The sequence below is a fragment of the Alligator mississippiensis genome, chromosome 4 (genome assembly GCF_030867095.1).
Source record: "Alligator mississippiensis isolate rAllMis1 chromosome 4, rAllMis1, whole genome shotgun sequence".
Taxonomy (NCBI): Eukaryota; Metazoa; Chordata; order Crocodylia; family Alligatoridae; genus Alligator; species Alligator mississippiensis.
In genome coordinates this window covers 181661794-181681623 of record NC_081827.1, presented here as the reverse complement: position 1 = coordinate 181681623, position 19830 = coordinate 181661794, and the positions used below count along the sequence as shown (strand labels likewise).

The 19830-nt window shown below is 43.5% G+C and overlaps 1 protein-coding gene across 2 annotated transcripts in view; it reads left to right on the top strand.

Moving 5' to 3' along the window:
* Positions 1–19830, top strand: part of LOC102576203 (aryl hydrocarbon receptor) — a 133723-nt gene that overhangs the window by 101037 nt on the left and 12856 nt on the right. For both annotated transcript variants that reach the window (XM_006261672.4, XM_059727152.1), the window contains 6 exons: positions 2116–2205; positions 10010–10133; positions 14133–14275; positions 15425–15627; positions 17129–17238; positions 18453–18594. In XM_006261672.4, the coding sequence (XP_006261734.2) occupies positions 2116–2205; positions 10010–10133; positions 14133–14275; positions 15425–15627; positions 17129–17238; positions 18453–18594 (812 nt within the window). The remainder of the gene's footprint in view (positions 1–2115; positions 2206–10009; positions 10134–14132; positions 14276–15424; positions 15628–17128; positions 17239–18452; positions 18595–19830) is intronic.

The following is a 19830-nucleotide window of genomic DNA, read 5'->3' as shown; positions in this document are numbered from 1 at the left end:
CACTTCAGAAACCAAAGATTTGAACGCAGGGTTGCACAAGGTTGCAAATCAGAGGTTCCAATTTTCACATCCTAAATAAAAACTATTTTAAATCGAGTGTTCCCATGTTTGAGAACAAAGTCTGTGGTTGCTGGGTCCTTTTGAATGGAAATCATTTTCAATCAATATCTTTATCTAGCTGCTGCCACATGCTCTCTGTTACCTGACGAGACAGCGATGAAGTTTTGAAGTTTGCTGTGAAAAGGATATCTGGACAGCCAGAAAACAGAAGTTAGATGCCTGGAGGCAGGGAAAGCATTTTACTACTATAGATTGCAATGCCACCTACTTCCACTAGGGGCTTGGGGTCCTGTGGTGTATAGGCAATGGGACTCAAAGGTGCAGGGCACGTCTACACAAACTTTTATGTGCTTTTCCTAATGTGCATTAAATTTAGTACCTCCAATATGAGGGCACCGATACATGAGCATGCAGGCTGCTCTGACAACCGGAATTCCAGTATGATTAATAGAGTCTATTTGAGTGTGACAATTGCTACTCTCCAGTAGCCTTGTGCATCTCATGTATCAGTGTCCCCGTTCTTAAAAAGGGCGGTGGTGGCACTTGAACTAAATCTTGTGGAATGAGTTTTAGTTCAAGCGCACTCCGCCACCATTTAAGTGTGGGGACACTGATACAGATGTGGCAGTGCTTTAATTAGAGCGGCGGTTGGAGCTGCTCTAACTAAAGTGCTGCCCCCATCAGCCCTGGAGCACATGTAAAAGTGCCCTGAGGTACTAAATAAATGCACATTAGGCTGATCTAATGTGCAGTAGTGAAAGTGCACATTTTAGTGATGCTTAATGTGCAGTAGCCTATTTTAATGCTCATTAGCATAATAGTAGTTTTTCACACAAATCTCTAATGCACTGTAGAATAGGCTACTACACATTAAAGCACACGTGTAGACGTGTTCACAGACTAGGGAATAAAAGTTATTTGGGGGTTTTGAGGTACCCAGCTCTGTCTGCTCCTTCTTGTTACCTGAAGCTCCCATCCTGTTTTGGATATTGGAGCCAACGGAAACAATAGTGAATAGGTATCTACACAAATAGCTATAAGGATATTAATTCCCAGGATGGTTCCTATTCAAGATTGTACTGGGTGCCTTTACAGCTGGAAGTGTGAATCCCTAAGCTCTCCAGATAAGAGTTGTAGCAGATATATGACCTCTATAGTTCACGTACAGAGGTGGTTGTATACATGATGAGTTACATTTCCACAAGTATTTATTCATGATGGCAGTGTCTGGCCATCGTGAAAGCCATGTGTAGGTTTGAAATTAATCGAGTGAACAAGCGAAGTCAGTACCTTGAGACCTTGGTCATGAGTTGTCTGGCATGAGTAGTAAATACTCAGAGAAATAGTTACTGTTAGAGGAACTAGCTCAGGTACTGGAAGCAATATAGCTCTGTTAAAATGACACTCCACCAGGGCTAACTGGCCCTTCTGCAAAGCCAGGCACAGCAGCATTGGGTAGAGCATCATGTTAACCTGGCTACATTGTTTGCCTATTTTAAGATCTAGCTCAGATATCTTTGCACGTTGAAATGTCAGCGTGCATTTGTTGAAGTTAATTCCATTTGCCTTGAATATTATTTTTGGCTGGCACCTGTTCTGCTGCAGGAGCATCCAAACTGTCCTAGGTGGATCAGTCTTCACATAAATTCTGCAAAGCATAAGAAAAGACTTGTTCTAAAAGCAGTAAATGCCTCAGGGGCTGCTGTGCTACTAAGAACCCCCAATAAAGAACATCTGTGGGGCTTCAAGCTCTGCACCTGGAAAGAATAGAAGCAAAGTTAAATAGGAAGCGTCTGTACTATTTTTTCTTTAATCTGAAATATCTTTGTGCTAATTGTGACTTAACTGACAACCAGATGGTTTCTACAGTGCACTCAGATTCTTTGAATATTGGTAGTAGCTTCACACATGATTGCTGGACTTTTGATCCATGTCATAGACTCTGCGACCCAGAAAATTCTGTCCTCCCAACACATGCATGTTCACTGAATCAATACCTGGGGTACTGAATAACAGTTTTAAGTAAAACTTTGCTGAGTTTGTTCTCTTTTTCAGGCTCTCAATGGATTTGTCATCTCAGTCACCGCAAACGGTTACATCTTCTACATCTCCCCCACAGTGCAGGACTACTTGGGATTTCATCAGGTGGGATTTCATCAACAATTTATTTTTTCTGATTTAAAAAAAAAGGATGGTGTAGTTTAAACAGGAGCAGCCAATGTTGCAGATTACTGAAGTCTCCCTTATTTTGACTTGGAAGATCATAAAACTGTCTGCTTCAAAAATCATTGCATTTTCTTGTGGTAATTAAAAGAACATTGCACTTTGTACAATGTAAGCAAAAGTAAACAGAGCTGGATTCATGCATCATGTTTCATTGTTGTTAGGGGCTGGAAGGGACTTTACAGATGATAGAGTCCAGCCCCCCTGCACTTGGGCAGAAAAGACTGCTGGGGTCAAATGACCCCAGCAAGATGGGTGTCAAGATGCTTTTTGAAGATTGCCAGGGTGAATGACTGTACCACCTCTGGGGGAACTTGTTCCAAGCCCTCGACACCTGACTTGTAAAGAAGTTTTTCCATATGTCTAGCTTGAAGTGATCCTCAGTCAGCTTGTGCCCATTAGTTCTTGTCCTCCCCTGGGGTGGGGCTTGATGAACGGATGTTCCCCCAGGCTGTGATGTACGCCCTTGATATACTTATAGGCTGCCACCAAGTCCCCTTTGAGTCTTCTCTTCTCCAGGCTAAAATGTCCCAAGTCTTTCAGCCTCTCCACATATGACCTGGTCTCTAGGCCTTTAATCATGCATGTGGCTCTCCTTTGGACTCTCTCGAGCTTCTCCACGTCCTTCCTGAAGTGCGGCGCCCAGAACTGGATGCAGAACTCCATCTGTGGTCTCACCAAGGCTGAGTAGAGAGGGAGGATGACATCCTTAGCTTTGCATGAGATGCCTCGGTAGATGCATGCCAGTGTTTTATTAATTCTGCCAGCTATGGCTTCACATTGGTGGCTCATGTTTATTTTGTTGTCTGTCATAACACCCAGGTCTCGTTCAGATGTGGTGCTAGCAAGCGTACCACTGCCAAGCCTGTAATTGTGTTGTGGATTATTTCTCCCCAGATAGAGCACTTTACATTTCTCCATATTAAACAACATCTGATTGAGGTCCGCCCACCTCGTGTGCCTGTCCAGGCCAGCCTGTATTGCCAGCCTGTCTTTGAGCGTGACCACGCTCTCCCATAGTTTGGTGTTGTCAGCGAGCTTTGCTAGTTTGCTTTTATTACCCGAAGCCAAATAGTTGGTGATCATGTTGAAAAGCACTGGTCCGAGTACTGAACCCTGAGGGATGCCACTGGTCACCCTCCGCCATGATGACTCAGTTCCATCAATCAATACTCTCTGAGACCTACCATAGAGCCAATTTCCTAGCCACTGGACTATAAACTAGTCGAGGCCACATTTTCCCAGTTTTTTTCATGAGGACTTTGTGGGAGACCATGTCAAGGGCCTTTCTCAAGTCCAGGTATATGACATCAACCTCATTTCCCCCATCCAGGTGGTGAGTAGCCTGATCATAGAAGAAAATGAGGTTGGTCTGGCATGACCTTCCTGTAATGAAGCCATGTTGGCTATCTTTCAGAATATTGCCTTCTGCTAGCCTGTCTGTAATGTTTTCTTTGATAATTTTCTCCAGTATTTTACTAGGGATTGAGGTCAAATGGATTGGCTTGTAATTTCCTGGGTCCTCCATTCTCCCTTTTTTAAAGATAGGCACCACGTTGGCCTTCTTCCAATCTTCTGGGACTTCTCCTGAGCATCACAAGTCTTCAAATAACTTTGTCATTGGTTGCACAATGACATCGGCCAGTTGTTTTAGCACCCTCAGGTACATCTGGTCCTGCTGACTTGTAGATATTTAGCCTTTGTAGGTGCTCCCCCACAAGATCTATGCCAACTAGTTGGTCACTCCCACCATGATCATCCTGTATCCTGTCAAGCAGGTTAACACCTTTGGGCTGGTGGAATGCCAACATGAAGTATTCGTTCAAGAAGTATTCAAAAACAGGATGCGTTTCAATACTGACAAGTGCAGGGTGCTGCACTTGGGCAGTAGTAACCAGCAGCACACTTATAAGATGGGAAACTCCCTTCTTGAGAGCACAGAGGCAGAAAGGGATCTTGGAGTCATCATTGACTACAAGATGAACATGGGCCGACAATGTGAGGTCACGGTCGGCAGGGCTAACTGAACCCTATCATGCATCCACAGGTGCATCTCAAGTAGGTCCAAGGAGGTGATCCTCCCCCTCTACGCGACACTGGTCAGGCCACAGCTGGAGTACTGTGTCCAGTTCTGGGCACCCCACTTCAAGAGGGATGTGGACAACATTGAGAGGGTCCAGAGGAGGGCCACCCGCATGATCTGGGGACAGCAGGGCAGACCCTACAATGTGAGGCTACGGGGCCTGAACCTGTTCAGCCTTCACAAGAGAAGGCTGAGGGGGGACTTGGTGACCATCTATAAACTCAACTCACTAGGGGGGACCAGAAGGGTTTGGGGGAGACCTTGTTTCCCCTAGCGCCCCCTGGGATAACAAGGAATAATGGCCACAAGTTGTTGGAGAGTAGGTTTAGATTAGACATCCGTAAGAACTACTTCAAAGTAAGGGCAGCAAGGATCTGGAACCAACTTCCAAGGGAAGTGGTGCTGGCTCCTACCCTGGGGGTCTTTAAGAAGCGGCTTGATGCCTACCTAACTGGGTTCAATTGAGCCCAGTTTTCCTCCTGCCTGGCAGGGGATCGGACTTGAAGATCTACAAGGTCCCTTCCGACCCTACTTCTATGATCCTATGATTCAGGAGTTTGGTTTTTGTCCTAAGTGTCGGTTATCTGCCACCCCATTTCATCCATCAGGGGCCTTGTGCTTCCCTTATTTTTTTCTCCGACTTCCTACATATCTAAAGATGGACTTTTTGTTGTCTTTGATTCCAGTTGCCAATCTGTATTTGGTGAATTTGCTTCCTACAGGTGTGGGCTGTTGCAGCCGATGTTGGTAGACAGCGCTTGTTTTGGGGACATAAATCAAGCTTATTACCATATGTTTTAACTTATGCAGGCAGGAGCATTGTTTTATATTATGTTGGAAATGATATATGTATGTATGTATGTACGTTGTGTGTGTGTAAAGTCTGAGTTACTTCATTACTCATGAAACATAGGATATCAATGGCACTGGGTGGCATAAGGTGTATGCCGTCTCTGTGGAAGGTTCCCATGCAGTTCTGTCACAGCTTAGCACTGCTTTGTGCCATTTTCATTCTTCTGCTACCCATTATCCAATCCCACTTTTGTTAAGATACATTAGCCTTTACCAGTATTAGTGCTGAGCTTGTGTTAGGTGAGAGAAGCATGAGGCTACCAAGCTTGGTTTCTCTGTGACAGAAAGAAAGATTGGGATCCAGGTCATTTGAAGCTATTGAAACAGGAATTCTCTATACAGCTGTAACTCTGTCCCCTGGTGTGCACATATCATAGTACAGACTTTTCATACTACATGATAATGAAATCTGCACTTTGCTTTTTGCACCTTGTGTCAGAGTCAGCATTGCCTTGTACCACTGTCCGCACAAATGGATTGCATGTGTTCTGGACAAGTGGACATGTAGAAAGCAATGGGAAAACAGTATAGTAAGTAAATCAGAGTACTGATGTCTTTCCAGTCCAGCAGGATTTACAGCTGAGTAAATGTCATAAGTAATTCTGACATTCCCCAAAGTGCTGTTAAGGAAATAAACATTTCAAATCTGGATGATGCTGTGTTACTATCTCCTCCTTATAGAATGAGATCCTGGCCTCCATTAAAGTTAATGGCAAAACTGTTATTAAAAATCAGGGTATTAGGATTTTACCCTGAAAAATACAACATGAACATCTAATTAAAGGCTATATCCTAATGGGAAGTATAGTTAGTTACATAATGTAGCCTTAACATTGTCAGTGTCTGAGTGTCAGTGCTTAACTGTACAATTTTAACATTCCTTTGCTGCATGGGGAGAATATAGAAATATATTCAGTTTACACCAATCTTTTTTGTGAAACGGATTTAATTTCCTGTAATACTCTGGTTATAGAAGCATTACCAACACTTGCCTTTGTTTTCAGATGTTGTTTCTGAAATAAATCTTCTGCTGCAAACTCAGTGCAACATCATGTCTTTTTTTTATTTTCTGAAGACTGCAAAATGTCTATATCCAACATATTGCCTTACATTTTAGTTTATATTCCTATAGGGCATATTATTAAAAGCTCTTCTATTTTCTCACTTATTCTTCTTTTCTCCTCCACACCAATCAGCTCAAGTATTTGACTCTTACTAGTATTTTGTATATGGTGTTAACAACCCTGCCAACCTTCTTATTTTCCAAAGTGTTTTTTTCATTTATCCACGTTTACATAAAAAATAGCTGTCTGATACCAGTATCTGCCTGTAGGTATGAAAGGAAGTCACATTTCTTTTTGTTGTTTGTTGGACACCACATTCACATAGGGAGCTGTCCAAGATGTTCATTTTATGAAGTGCTGTTTTGAAGCATCTGTATCTAGATCTGGTCCCAGGTAGGACCATAAACTGCATTCAACTGGGAGGCCTGGTGGCAACATGATGGGGGTACTCATGGCAGGGTAGCTCCTATAAAATACCACAATGTTGCAACCTCTAGAGTAAGGTGAGTATGGGGAACCTCAAACCCCTAACCCCAACTGCTTTGTGGGTACTTCTTGGTTGGAGAAAGGCTAAGGAACATCACCCTGACAGAAAGGTGCCCTTGCTGGGGCATTAGGCAGTCAGCAGCAGTTCTAATCTGTTGCTGTCTGGCAGAAGCTACAACCACTGAGGCAGTGAACAGCTGAACTTGGTCTGCCCTTTGGATTCTGTCTCAGTGATCTAAAGGGGGGATGGTAGGTCTAGGGCAGCCTCCGCTCCTCCATACTCTTGCCTAGGCGTACGCGCTGAATGTCTCGGTGTGATGGCCGCATGGATCTATTGTGCATATACCATGACCTAAAGGATTGATGGTTGCCAAGATACACATTTCTGTTCACTCTCTGCTCATTCACTGATTCTTAACATTTAGTGTGGTTAGTATGTATTTATACAGAAAGTTTCCATTTTCTTTCAATTCTATTTGTTTCTTGAATATGTCTGAATTGCAACTTTGACACACAATCATAGTTTGAGCTCTGAATATCCAGATGCATTAAATTAAGTTTCACATACAAACATGGAAAAAGTGAGATCATCTTGGATTTCATTATTTAACATGTCACAAGCCCTCATCAGGCAAAAAAGCTCTTGATATACAAGAGTTAGAAGACACAAGATATTCAAGGAACCCAGCTGAGGTGAGTTTTATGTATTTGGATACAAAAGAGGCTGTTGTAAGTATATGATGCATGTTACAATAACATGCATTTTTTGTATTGTGTGTGTGTGTGTGTGTGTACGGACACACAAAACGTGTACATTATTACAGGAGTGAGGCCAAAACTTTTGTCTGAAAGCCTTTTTCGATGAAAAGTGGTGATTTGATGACAAGAATGTTTCATGAATTTGTCTTGGGTTTGCTAAATTGTTTGTATTGAGGGAGGAAGGAAGCTCTGAATTTCTTTCAATTTTATCTCTGAAACAACTTCTTACTCTGAAATTTTCCATTTTATTTGAAAGAAAAAAAACTCTTAAAAATCTGACACAAATCATTTTACTTCAGGACAACTAAAATGTTTTGAGCTGGCTCCAAATGACTTTTTAAATTACTACTGAATCATTTTTGTCCAGTAAACACTTTAGCACATCTGAAAGTGTAACATGGCTATATAGATTTTAAGGCCATAAAGATTTTAGGGTAAGACTATTGTGGTTATCTAATTTCACCTTCTAAATAACACTCAGGCTGCTGTCAGATGTTAAATTAAAGGTCTGATGGGATCTGATGCATGATCCCAACAATTGTATGTCCTGCCATGCCACACAGGAATGATAGGAACCAGCCACAACGTTATTACACATAGTTATTATGGCTTATTCCCTGTTTTATCTTGCCAGTATTTGAATGAGTGTGTGGCCATAATAATTAATATGTGGCCATATTATAATTAAGAATATAATAATAATTAAGGGACTAACCAGTTAATTATGTCTTAAGTATAACATCTGTCAGGGGCCTCAGGGATTTCTGCACTGCACCTATTTTTTATGCGATATCATCTCACCTTTAGGTGCGTATTCAGATCTGATGACAGCACTTGTTAACTTGTTGTACTCTCTCTAACACCAGGTCTAAATCTGCTCCCTTACTGAATGTGACTGTTTCTAGACCACAAGGTACTGGGAAGCAAATGTCATTGTGTAGTGTTTATCCCAAAAGGCAAAAATTAGAGCCTATCCAATGAAAGCAGCACACGCAGCAGGAAAGGAATTTTATTTCTAAAGATTCCAATGAGTTGTTGTTAATAACCAAGAATCAAAAGCATTGTGACTACTCCTTGAAGAACTTGGCAGTTCCTTTTTTAAAATCAAGGAAACAATGCTTGTTTTCATCTTCCCTTTGGCTGCAGGGTAGCGAATACACTTACTCTGTTAGATGGCTGGGCTCCAATTCAGCGCTGAGAGCAGGCGTCCAGTATGGTACTGGTAGCAGTTAGGAAATCAGTGCAAAAATATACTTGGTGGCTAAGGACTGTTTGCAGTTTTAAAGTAATTGATGGCTGCTATGTAAACATCTTGCGCAAGAGACAGCCTGGGAACAATGATGAAGGAAATGTTGAACCTAGTGCCATCAGGAAAATAATAGTGTCTATAAAGCATATTTTTATTTTGAAAAATGTTTTCCATTGCCAGCAGTTGGCTTTCAGCTGACACTGTTAATTCTTTACAGCTGAACTAAAAATAAAATCCCTACAAACAACCCAAACTGAAACTTCTTGAAGGTTCTCCACCATGGCTTAAGCCATTTGTGGGGGGAGCTAGAGAGGGTTATTAAATGTAATGAGTCTGCTTGATTTCCATGAGTCATGCAAGGAATTCCTCAGACACACTCCTTTTGAAAGTAGTTTTATATTACATCGAGGACTGAATCAGTCCATGTGTCCTTTGTATGGGGTCCAGGAGGCTGATTTCTCTTTTCAGGTAGGAACACTTCAGAGCCAAAAGGCTTCCTCCTTTGAAATGACACCATTATTTGTTTTCAGTACTTGGTGCCTGTCAATGCTCTCCACAACGCACTGTGGAGTTCTCTGTTAGCGAGATCATCACTCGGTTACAGACATGTGTCTTCATGCATCAGCCACGTTGCAGGGAAGGCATGTAACAGGATGAAGCCTTTTGCCTTTTGTATTCCCTTTTGAATTCGGCCACCTTCAGTGCTGCACATCTGGGACCAGTACAGCAGAGGAAATGTAGCCTAGGGCTCTGGTTTGGAGTTTTGTGCCTGGCCCTGCCAAGGACCTTGTTACCTCATTACTTCGTAACTTATTTACCCCCTCTACCATATGCCTGTTGTGTCGCTATAGAACCTAAATTATTTGGAGCAGGACTCTCTCACTAGGCATGTGTTTACAGAGCCCATGTGTTTACATGGTGGTTTTCTAATACAGACCACAAGATTATAACCCCACTTTCAGAGTTTCTGTTCCCCAGTAAGTATGAATGAAAAGATTATGCTGATTATTTAACTCTATTGCTAGGCACATGTCTTGCTGCTATTCCTAGTATATCTGGCAGTGCTGACGAGGTCAAACTGTGCCCTACTGTGCAGTGATGAGCAAGGGAGACAGGTCCCAGGGCAGTGGTGCTGCAATGGATTAGTTGTGCATTTCGGTGCCTTGCTCTCTGCATCTTCATTTCAATGCATAGATAGTATCCAATGGCATATTCTTCTTAATTTCTTTTCAGTCTGATCTCATCTACCAAAGCGTGTATGAGCTGATCCACACTGACGATAGATCCATGTTCCGGTGCCAGCTGCATTGGGCCTTAAATCCACCGGCATCCAATGAACCAGACCAAAGCACAGATGGTGAGTGATTTTTATAGTGAAACCTATATTGGTGGTGTAGCAGGAAGCCCCCTTTTCCTCTTGCCTGCATTTGCTTTCCCCTCTTTGCATATATTTCTCCTTTTCTACCTTTTCTGCCTTCCTCTTTCTTTCACTATAAGATAAGGAATTGTTTTTTAAAGTTTGTATGTGTGCATTTTGTATCTCCCCTTGTATTTTGGTATTTTTATCTATTTGTGTGCCATAGGATTACTCTTGTAGCCTATATTTTATACTCTTCACCTTTTAACTAAATGTGTTTTAGTTTTTAGAAGTAAGTTATACACTGTAACAATGTTAACAAGGGCAGGGATCAAACCCCTGCTTCCCTGTATCAGGCGGGCCCTGAAAGAGGAGTGAATCAGTGATTGAATGAGTAACACAGTAGCAGGCTTCAGTAACAAGCGGCAATTAACGCCTAGGGAAACCGCAGATCAACCAAGGGAAGAAATCAATAGGAGACAGTGTAGCAACTCAGAACTCTCTAAACTTCACTGTTGAAGGGCTAGAAGCCCTAGTCTGAGTTAATCAAAGCCGGGGACCAACTTTTGGGGCTGAATATCTCCAGATCGACCGCTCCCAGAGCCCTATTCAAAATTCATCAACGGACTCCCAAACTTGCATGTACATGCGGACGACCCCTAGGGGTAACAGATGCCATCCGGTAGCCACCGAGGGGGAAGTCCCACGAGGGTCAATGAACCCTGCATTGGGCAAACCTGAAAACTGGGGAGTCACCAAAGTCTGCCAAGGACAGATAAAAAGCAATGAAAAGTGACCCTCAGTGGCGCCCTCTTGATCTCCAACTTGACCAGCACCCAACCTGTCCAGCCAGAAGGACCAGCCGGTGACCCCCTTCTGGAGGATAACACCATGTTGGAAGAAGCCTCGACTGGCCATTGATGGCAGACTCCAGCGCTTGTAGGATAGGTATACCCAACTCTGGTGCCCCCTGGCTCCCAACATTTGTAGCTTGCTACTGTGTGTGTGCATGTGTGTGTGTGAGGGGACCAGCTCCAAGGTTTATGATTTGACTTCATTACAGTGTTTCAGCCTGCCTAATAAATCAGAATTTTAAGGATCCCGAGTTGGACATTTGTAGCAAACAGTGGCTTCCACTGCTCAACCAGAGTCTTCAGGACAAGCTCCATACAAGCCAAACCCTGGGATGCTGAGGAATTCTACAGCAAACAAGGAGCAGTGAAATGCAGTATGGGCTAGTCTCCTGCTCTAGCAGTGTTCTTGTTCTCAAAGGGCATGTCTTCACCACATTCCTACCACTTCCAGGGAAAGGGTTGCTCTTTGACACACCCTACTCACCTGCTTCAGCCTGCATGAGCCAAACCTGGGAAGGAGATAGAGAAGCTTCTTCAGGGGTACCCCCTGCTTCCCCTCTGAGCTCTCCGTTTCCACAAGGTGCTCCCTCTGGAGCACCTTCACTGCCACATTTCTGAGCTTGGTGTGTGCTAGCAGAAATGCGTGAGTGAGGCCTGATTGAGAACAGCCTACCAGGAGCCCCTGCCCTAAATCCTTTACCTGCACTTAAATTAGGCTGCAGACCACAGAAGCTAAGAAGTGATAGTGCATTCGGTGATTGTTTTGAGCAGAATGCAGTCCTGAATAAAATTTATCCCTTGTGGGATAATCAAACCTGTTGTATTAGGCGTGGAGAGCCAGACCAAGTGAGCAGGCTTTGGATGGAGGATGCAGTAGAGCAACATTTGGTTCTTAAAAGGGAACCCACTTTTTATTTTCCAGAATTAGAGCCTTTTGGCTCATGGACCTCCACAGATTTCCCCCTATAGCTCTTGGAAAAGTCAGGGTCAGCTTGATGGAATGATCCTGAGCTCCGGGTATAACTCAGTGCCCCCCAGGGTATTAGGGATCTTTCTGTGTCCCAAGAAAGTGCTAGAAAAGTTATGATGTGCACTACCTCGAGATACACAGTTTTTCTCAGCATAGTAGTGGTGAGAGCACAGAACACGTCCAGTCTTCACTCGTGGAGTCACGTACACACTGTAAGTGGGGTGGCAGCAGATGACCTTCAGGGACAGATAAACAATTTCCCCTCCGGCACTTCATGGAGGAAGGAGCAGAGCCACTGAAATAGAAACCTGTCTGTCCCTGTCCCTAACCGTATGAAAACCTGGCAGAATGTCTGCTGACACATGAGCCCTGCCTGTTCTTAAGGAACCTTAAAGGAGACCTGCAGTCTTATTCTGTAATTAGCTAAGAATAGCCATTAAAGCCTGAGGGAGTTGGATAAAACCTGAGCTATCTGAATACATCTTTCAGAATAAACCTTCCAGCCAAAGGGAAGATGAGGTCAGGCAGGAACATCCAAGTTTGGTAATGTTAATTTGGCTCCTGTGTGAGCTACCTCAAACATTTCAACAGCATGAAGAACAATCTTATCCCTAATTCTGAGTCTTCTAGGCTTGCGTAGGTCAGACTTCCAAGATTTAATCATGTGGTACTTTTGTTTACTGTATGAAGTTCTCTTTTTTAACAAAAAGGAATAAACAGGAGCAGATCTGTGTTATTTTTCTTTGGCGTCACTCTAGTCTCTGTGGTATGTGCCTTATGGATGGAATCACTGTCCCAAGCTTGTCCTTATTGTGGCTTTTACAAACATGTTTAGTACAACACTGATGATTTATTAGCAAATTCCTGTTTGAGATGCCAGCTAAGCCTGCTAAGGTACTTGCAGTACCCTCATAAGAAATCATGTGTAATCATGACTGGTCAGTCTTTTTTTTTTTTAATGGAAAAAAATGCAAAACTATTATTGACTGCCAATTTCCTACGACAGATTTCACCCTGTAATTTGAAGTTGCCGGATTTAATAATATGCAAAGTCTTAGATATTGAAGGAAAGAATAATAGAAGATGTGAAAAAAACAGAAAATGGGACAAAACACAACATGGTTCTAGTCAAGGAAGTTTGTGTCAGATGAATTAAATACCCTTCTTGAACAAAATAGCTGACTTCTTAGGTAAGGGCAAGGCCTGGGGCCTAGTTTATCTAGTTATAAGCCAAGATTTTGATATTGTCCCTCATGGAAAAAATACTGGCCAAGCTGTGGATAATGGGAATCAGTATTACAGTTGTGAGCTGGAGAAGGAGTTGGTTCAAGGGAGAATATAGCAGGTCACATATTTTTGGCTTCTGTGGGCTTTTTTCTCTTTCCTCTGAAGCACTGGGCATTGACCACAGCTAAAGCTGGGAGTTCTGATGGGAGTGCACTGGTGTTCCTGCTGGTACCTAGAAACCTCCAAGGATCCAGGCTAGAGGGTCTGCTGCTCTTCTGCTTAGGGTCAACCATAACTGCCAAATGGGAACTCGGGAAGGACCTTTTCCTGTAGGTCAGATTGACCATATATAAGGCAAAACCTGTTTCTAGTCTTGGCAAGATTGGATCCTTATGATTTATCTTTGGCAGAAGAAGCATGGGGTGGGGGAGGTTGTTGTTATTATTTTTTTATATCGTATATTGAACAACTGTATAGTTGGGAGAGATGATGGACAAGCTTTTAGGCATAAAGCACCCTTCTTATGATTTTACAGTCTTGTCACTTAATATTAATTAGTATTAATATTAATTAGTATTAATATTTCAACAACACTTTTTAAGGATATTTAATTCTATTGTAGACTGAAACAGTGCCTGAGAGGCTTTGCAGCAGATCAGCCCATTGAGAGCAAGTGACAGGCTCTGAAACGAAGCCCTTGCAGTAGGCATCCTGGTAGAGCTTTGCAGCAGTGCTATCAGGAAGGTTCTGTTGACCTCTCAAGTGCTTGGGTGTCTTCTCTCAACACCAGAGGTCTATGCGTGCATGACCCTTGAGTGTCTTCAGTCTTTCCCATGGCTACCATCCCTGCATTAAGGACACAGTTTGACCTGGAATGTTCTGAATTTGTATAAACACATTTTCTTGTCCTTTGGGACTGTTTTGTTTTTTCCCCATGTGACTTCACAGCCATGCCCTTGAGCCAGACCTTTGTAAACAGCAACACTGCCACATACGATCCCCAGCACCTGCCTCCTGAAAATTCCTCCTTCTTGGAGAGAAGCTTCATCTGTCGGTTCCGCTGCTTATTGGACAACTCCTCAGGATTCCTGGTAATGTTTGCAAGACATTTGTTCCCTTTCCGTGCTTTCCTTCTGAAAGCCACAGTCCAAAGAGCAAGACTTCTGAATAGACGGAGGTTTCTGCTGTGGGCTGAAACAAACTTGTGGGAGTAGAAAGAGGAAGGTATATCTCTTTATTTGTGCTGCTCCATTGGAAATCAGCAGAACTCTGCCAGACTCTGAATCAGAGATGATCCTAGCAGGGTGCGGGGCCCGGTGCAAATCAGCCTGTGCAGGGCCCAGATGTGAAGAAGCTGGCGGCAAAGGTGGTTGTGGGGGGGAGGGAGGGGTGAGCAGCTGGACAAGAAGGCAGCAGCAGTATGGAGTCACTAGCACCAGGCGGGCCTTGCAGGAGGGGCTACGGCCACTCTGCCCGGCTCCGCAGGGTCCTCCAAAGCGCAGGGCCTGAGGCGGTGGCCTTGATTCGCCTTCCCCTAGGGATGGCCCTGCTTTGAATGTTCTCTTGATGTTCTGCTTTTGGGATGAGAGATTGGAGACAAAGGATGGCTCCATGGTAGGCTAGGGGCCCAGGAAACCCATGCTTAGTTCTCTGATTCCTGCACGCTTTCTGTGGGCTGTTGAGCATGTTACTTAGACTACACTGTAGTTGGAGGCATGAACGCAGTGTGAGGAACCATATCTGATCTAGCTTTAATTTAGTTAGTTTGGTTAACATTCAAAGTGAGGATGCCCTAGGATAGGCTTCAGCCTGCAAGGGGTCAAAAACAGATACTTAGGTTGCCAGTATCTACTAAAGCAAAGCATATATCATTATGCTTTGACTGCTGTTGATATATGGGTTGGCTTGATTAAAGCTTGTGTGGGGGTGCTTACTCAGTCTGCATTCATACCTCTAAAGCAGAGTGGGAACACCAGGGAAACAGAGTGGGGACAGTCTTGCACTGCCTCTCCCATAAGTAAAATTGGGGTAATAGGTCTGCCTGCCATCTGTTTAGCAGGGACCATCTCTTCCATCCTCATGGAAATACTATGCAGATAGATTATTTTATATCTGTTAAGGTGCTCACATGTTTCACTGATGGGGGCATTATGACACTTCGATAACTAGATTCATGTAGTGACTTTTCACATCATCACTGTTTGTCCTCCTCATCCCCATATTTGTTTTCTTCCCAAAAGGCTCTGAATTTTCAGGGTCGCTTGAAATTCCTTCATGGGCAGCAAAAGAGAGCTGCAGATGGGTCCCTCATGCCTCCCCAGCTGGCTCTGTTTGCCATTGCAACTCCTCTCCAGCCTCTCTCAATCCTGGAGCTTCGAACCAAGACATTTATCTTCCAGACTAAACACAAGCTGGACTTTACCCCCACTGCCTGTGATTCAAGGTATGGTATAGCCCAGGGGCGGGCAATTATTTTGGGCAGAGGGCTGAGTTTTGGCAAGCCATCGAGGGCCGCATGACAGACAGTCCAGGGCAGATAAATATTAATTTTCTACATTTTTTAGGGGCCCTGTGGGCTGGATAGAATGGCTTGGCAGGACATATTCAGCCGCCCGGCTGCATTTTGCCCACCCCTGGTGTAGCCCTTCCATCAGCAAGGTTTTGCAGCAGCAGGCTGGAAAAACCTGACTCAGGTCTGAGATAGGTTGGTGCTTCTGACCTGGCTGCAGCTTCTCCATGCTGCCCAGCCAGGGCATGGGCAAAGCTCCACTGAACCCCTTCCTTGTTGGAACATTAACAGTGCCCTCAAACTCTGCAGGTTGGATCCAGTGGCTTCAAAGCTTGCTGGGGGTACATAGTAAATGACTTACTATAGCAGATGTAGAACGTAAAAGCTGCTGTTATGGCTGTAGCAGAACGAGAGGAAACAGCAGATTATGACTCTGGCCAAGTAGAGGACAAAGCAGAGAAAGAAAAACTTTGGTTATCTAAACTTTTGTTAGTACCATTATAAATAACCAAGATTAAACTTGGATACATTTAAAGGGATACCATCATCATAACAGCAGCATTCCCTCTAAGCTCTGCGGTGTGCACAGCTGCGCAGGTGTGCCTGGCAACGCAGCATGAGCATGCCTGCACGGCTGTGCACACTGCATAGCTTAGAGGGAATGCTGCATGACAGTCATGCTTTTGTTTCAAAAAATCATTTTTGCTATAATTTTACACTGGAGTTTTCAGTGGAAGCCTGCCTTTTGCTGAAATTTAAGGGTTGCTGGGTTACCACCTTGAGCTACAGGTATTTACAGGCCAAACATGCAATTCACAATTACTGGGCTATTGTACCTTGCCCTTCCATGCGCTAGACTGGCTGGTACAAACTTTTAGCTCTAAGATCATCCAAAGGTACCTGTAAATGGAGAGATTTAGGTAGAAAGTACTAAGCACAATCCTACTCAGGCTGTTCATTAATAGGAATATGGTGATAATTAGAAACATTGGAAATGTTTCAGCAGAACATTTTGTTTTGTCAGAAAATGCTGGTTTGTTAAAATCAGAGCCTTCCACAGGAACATTTTGATTTTGATGCAGTTCTGAAGGCCTAGAGACAGGTTTTGGACATCTGATACACTGAGGTTGAGCTTACAAAAGCTTGTGCCAGCCACAGCAGACCTTCCTTGTAAGATCTTGAGATTTCCTTCCGTCTACCACAAAACAGAACCATTTTCAAAATCTTGGAATTTTTCTTGAAAAGGAAAATCCCACTCATTTTTGGCATTAGTTGTGGTTAATGCTACCAGCATTAGTCCATATTATTAGATAAGTGACTAGGTTGGATTGAGCTCCAGTTGGTGGGCTAGTGCAATGTTGTTCCCTTGCATCTATCCTCAGCTCTAAAGTTTCTATTAACTCTGTTTTTTTTTGGGGGGGGGGGGGTTTGACAGAGGAAAGGTGGTGCTAGGGTACACAGAAACCGAACTCTGTATGAGAGGCTCTGGGTACCAGTTTGTCCATGCAGCAGACATGATGTACTGCGCAGAAAACCATGTGAGAAGTAAGTTTGGTGTTGCAGTTGAACATCTAAATTCCTACTTGGTTAATATCATTGTACTGTTTTGTTTTACTTGGGGCTTGTCTAAATGGGGAGATTTAGCATCAAAATTATGTCACTATCATTATACCAGTATACCTCCCACATGTAGACAATTTTATTCTGGCATGAGTGCTTTTGGAGATAAATACAACTAGAAAAGGACACTCTTATCTTGTACGTAGGGATTTACACTGATATAATTAGTTTAATTCTTTTCCATACATTTATAACCACATGAAGACCAATCCTTACTTCTGACCCACAGACTTCCATGCTTTTCTAGTCCAGAGATATCCGTTGAGTTAAGCTGTGCAGTGCTTCTGTAGACCGATGTCCATAAGGAATATGACCCAAATCAGAAATTGATTGTTTATAATGCTTGTTTGATTTTTGTCACAGCTCCCTAGCTGGGCTTCAAGGCTTTCTTAGGCTTTCTATAACCCTAACCCTTCCAATGTTTACTTAATATTAGAGAGAATTCACAGGCATGGAATAATCACAAACCTGAGTCAAATTCAAGGTCCATCTGGCCCTGTGTCCTGTCTCTGACAGTGACTGAAACCAGCTGCCTGAAAGGTACAAGTAAGAACCCTGCAGTAGGCAGAAAGGGATCATCTTCTTGCCATGATGGTCTCATCTTGATCCCTCTTAATTTTAGGGTGGTTTAAGATTTTAAACTTTATAGTCCAATGTTGATTCACTGCAGCAAGCCCAAGATGAGAAAGGGTCGCCTTTATCCTACTAAGGCTAGCACATGGATTTCTAGCCTACTTAATGAGGAAGATCAAGGATCCTCTTGACACTTTGGCCTCTTGGACTAGCAAGATTTAAGGCACCCAAGTTTCTATAGGCAATACCACACCAGGAGTGATGTGGCTGGCATCACATCCAGTGACTCTTGACTTCCTAGCCCATTGGCAGCTGGGTCTGCTAGGGGCTGCCTTTTGCATGAGGCAGAACCAGGGCTCACTCGCAGCTCTTGTGGCATAGCATTATGCCTTAACCACTATCCCACTGCCTCCCATAATTCATGAGTCTGAATGTGAAAGTATTCTGTAGATATCTGCAGAGAAATCCCCTTATCTGTGAGATGCAATAGCCAGGGGGGCAGGCTGAGGGACATTTGTTGACTATAACATTTTTGCTGAGCTTACACTTCCTCCTGTTTGTTGTAGTGATGAAGACTGGAGAAAGTGGAATAACTGTCTTTAGGCTACTGACTAAGAAAGCAGGCTGGGTCTGGGTCCAGGCAAATGCAAGGCTGGTGTATAAAGGGGGCCGTCCAGACTGCATCATTGCCAGACAGCGGGCCCTGTCGTAAGTATTCCTTTGAATAATGTGAGTGAAACCTTGGCCCCATTGAAGTCAGTGGCAAAACTTCAGTGGAGACAAGATAACATCCTGTAGCTCCCAACCCTGTTTGCAAGGATAAAATCACCTGCCAGTGCAGTGGAGTTAAAATAGCACATAGAATTAAAAATAGCAGATGGTCTTTAATTACTATGTTTCCAGGTTCCCCCAAGGAAAGGATTTAGATTTGGGTACCCTCCCTGAATCAGAGGCTGCAAGGAACTGTGGGCATACAATTTGAATAGCACTCAAAAAACAGCAAACACAAGTAGTGTTGTCACACAGAAAGGGATCACTATTGAATATGGAGATGGCTTTTACTGGGCTGCAGAATAGCATGTTCTTTCTTTCAGTAATGTTTTGCACATATGATCACTCCCATCCTCTGTATACTGGTGGGATCACATCAGTAGGAATCAGATCCTGCCTACCAGCAGCCTGTATGGAGAATTGTCTCTTAATGTTTATTTCTTTGAATGTGGCATCAATGCCCTGATTCTGATGTAGCAAGTGAGCTCTGTTTCTGCTGGAGGATGGGAGGCGGGTGGCAGTCTGAGAATTTTTTGCTTCCCCTCCTCTTCCTCAAGTTTGCAAGGCCAGACCTGCATAGGGTGATGGGATGACAGGAGTGTAGGGGATGCAAAAAAAGAAATGAAACACCACCTGCTTAGCAGGCCTATATCAGGCCCACATCTCCTGGGGACAGTATCTGCAATGCTTGGATTGACTGGGGAGGTAGGACTATAAGAGCCAGGAGGAAAACCTAGAATATTTCAGAAACAATATGTTGCCAATAAAAAGTCTCTGGCTATAAAGTTCTTTCCTTTGGTAGACTGGATCAGTCTCATTTCTGGCTAAGCACAGACCACCTTGATATGTACCTCTTTCTATTATAGACCTTCTCCAAACAGGGGACGGTAATTCATCCCACTCTCCTTAAACTAGCAGAGGATCCTTAAAAATATAATCAAACCAACCCTGTACCCATTGAAATCAAGAGAGACTCCCACAAACTTCAATAGGTACTGGATCAGGAATGGCTTTTGCATGAGTGTGATGAGAGCAAGTGAGAAAATAGGTACCTGACTGGTGTCACCTCTGAGGGTTAAATCATGGTTACCTCTGTATGCAAATGCAGATGGATGCAGGAGAGTATGTAGATCCTGGAGAAAAAAAGGTAACTTTGTGCCCTCTGAATATTAA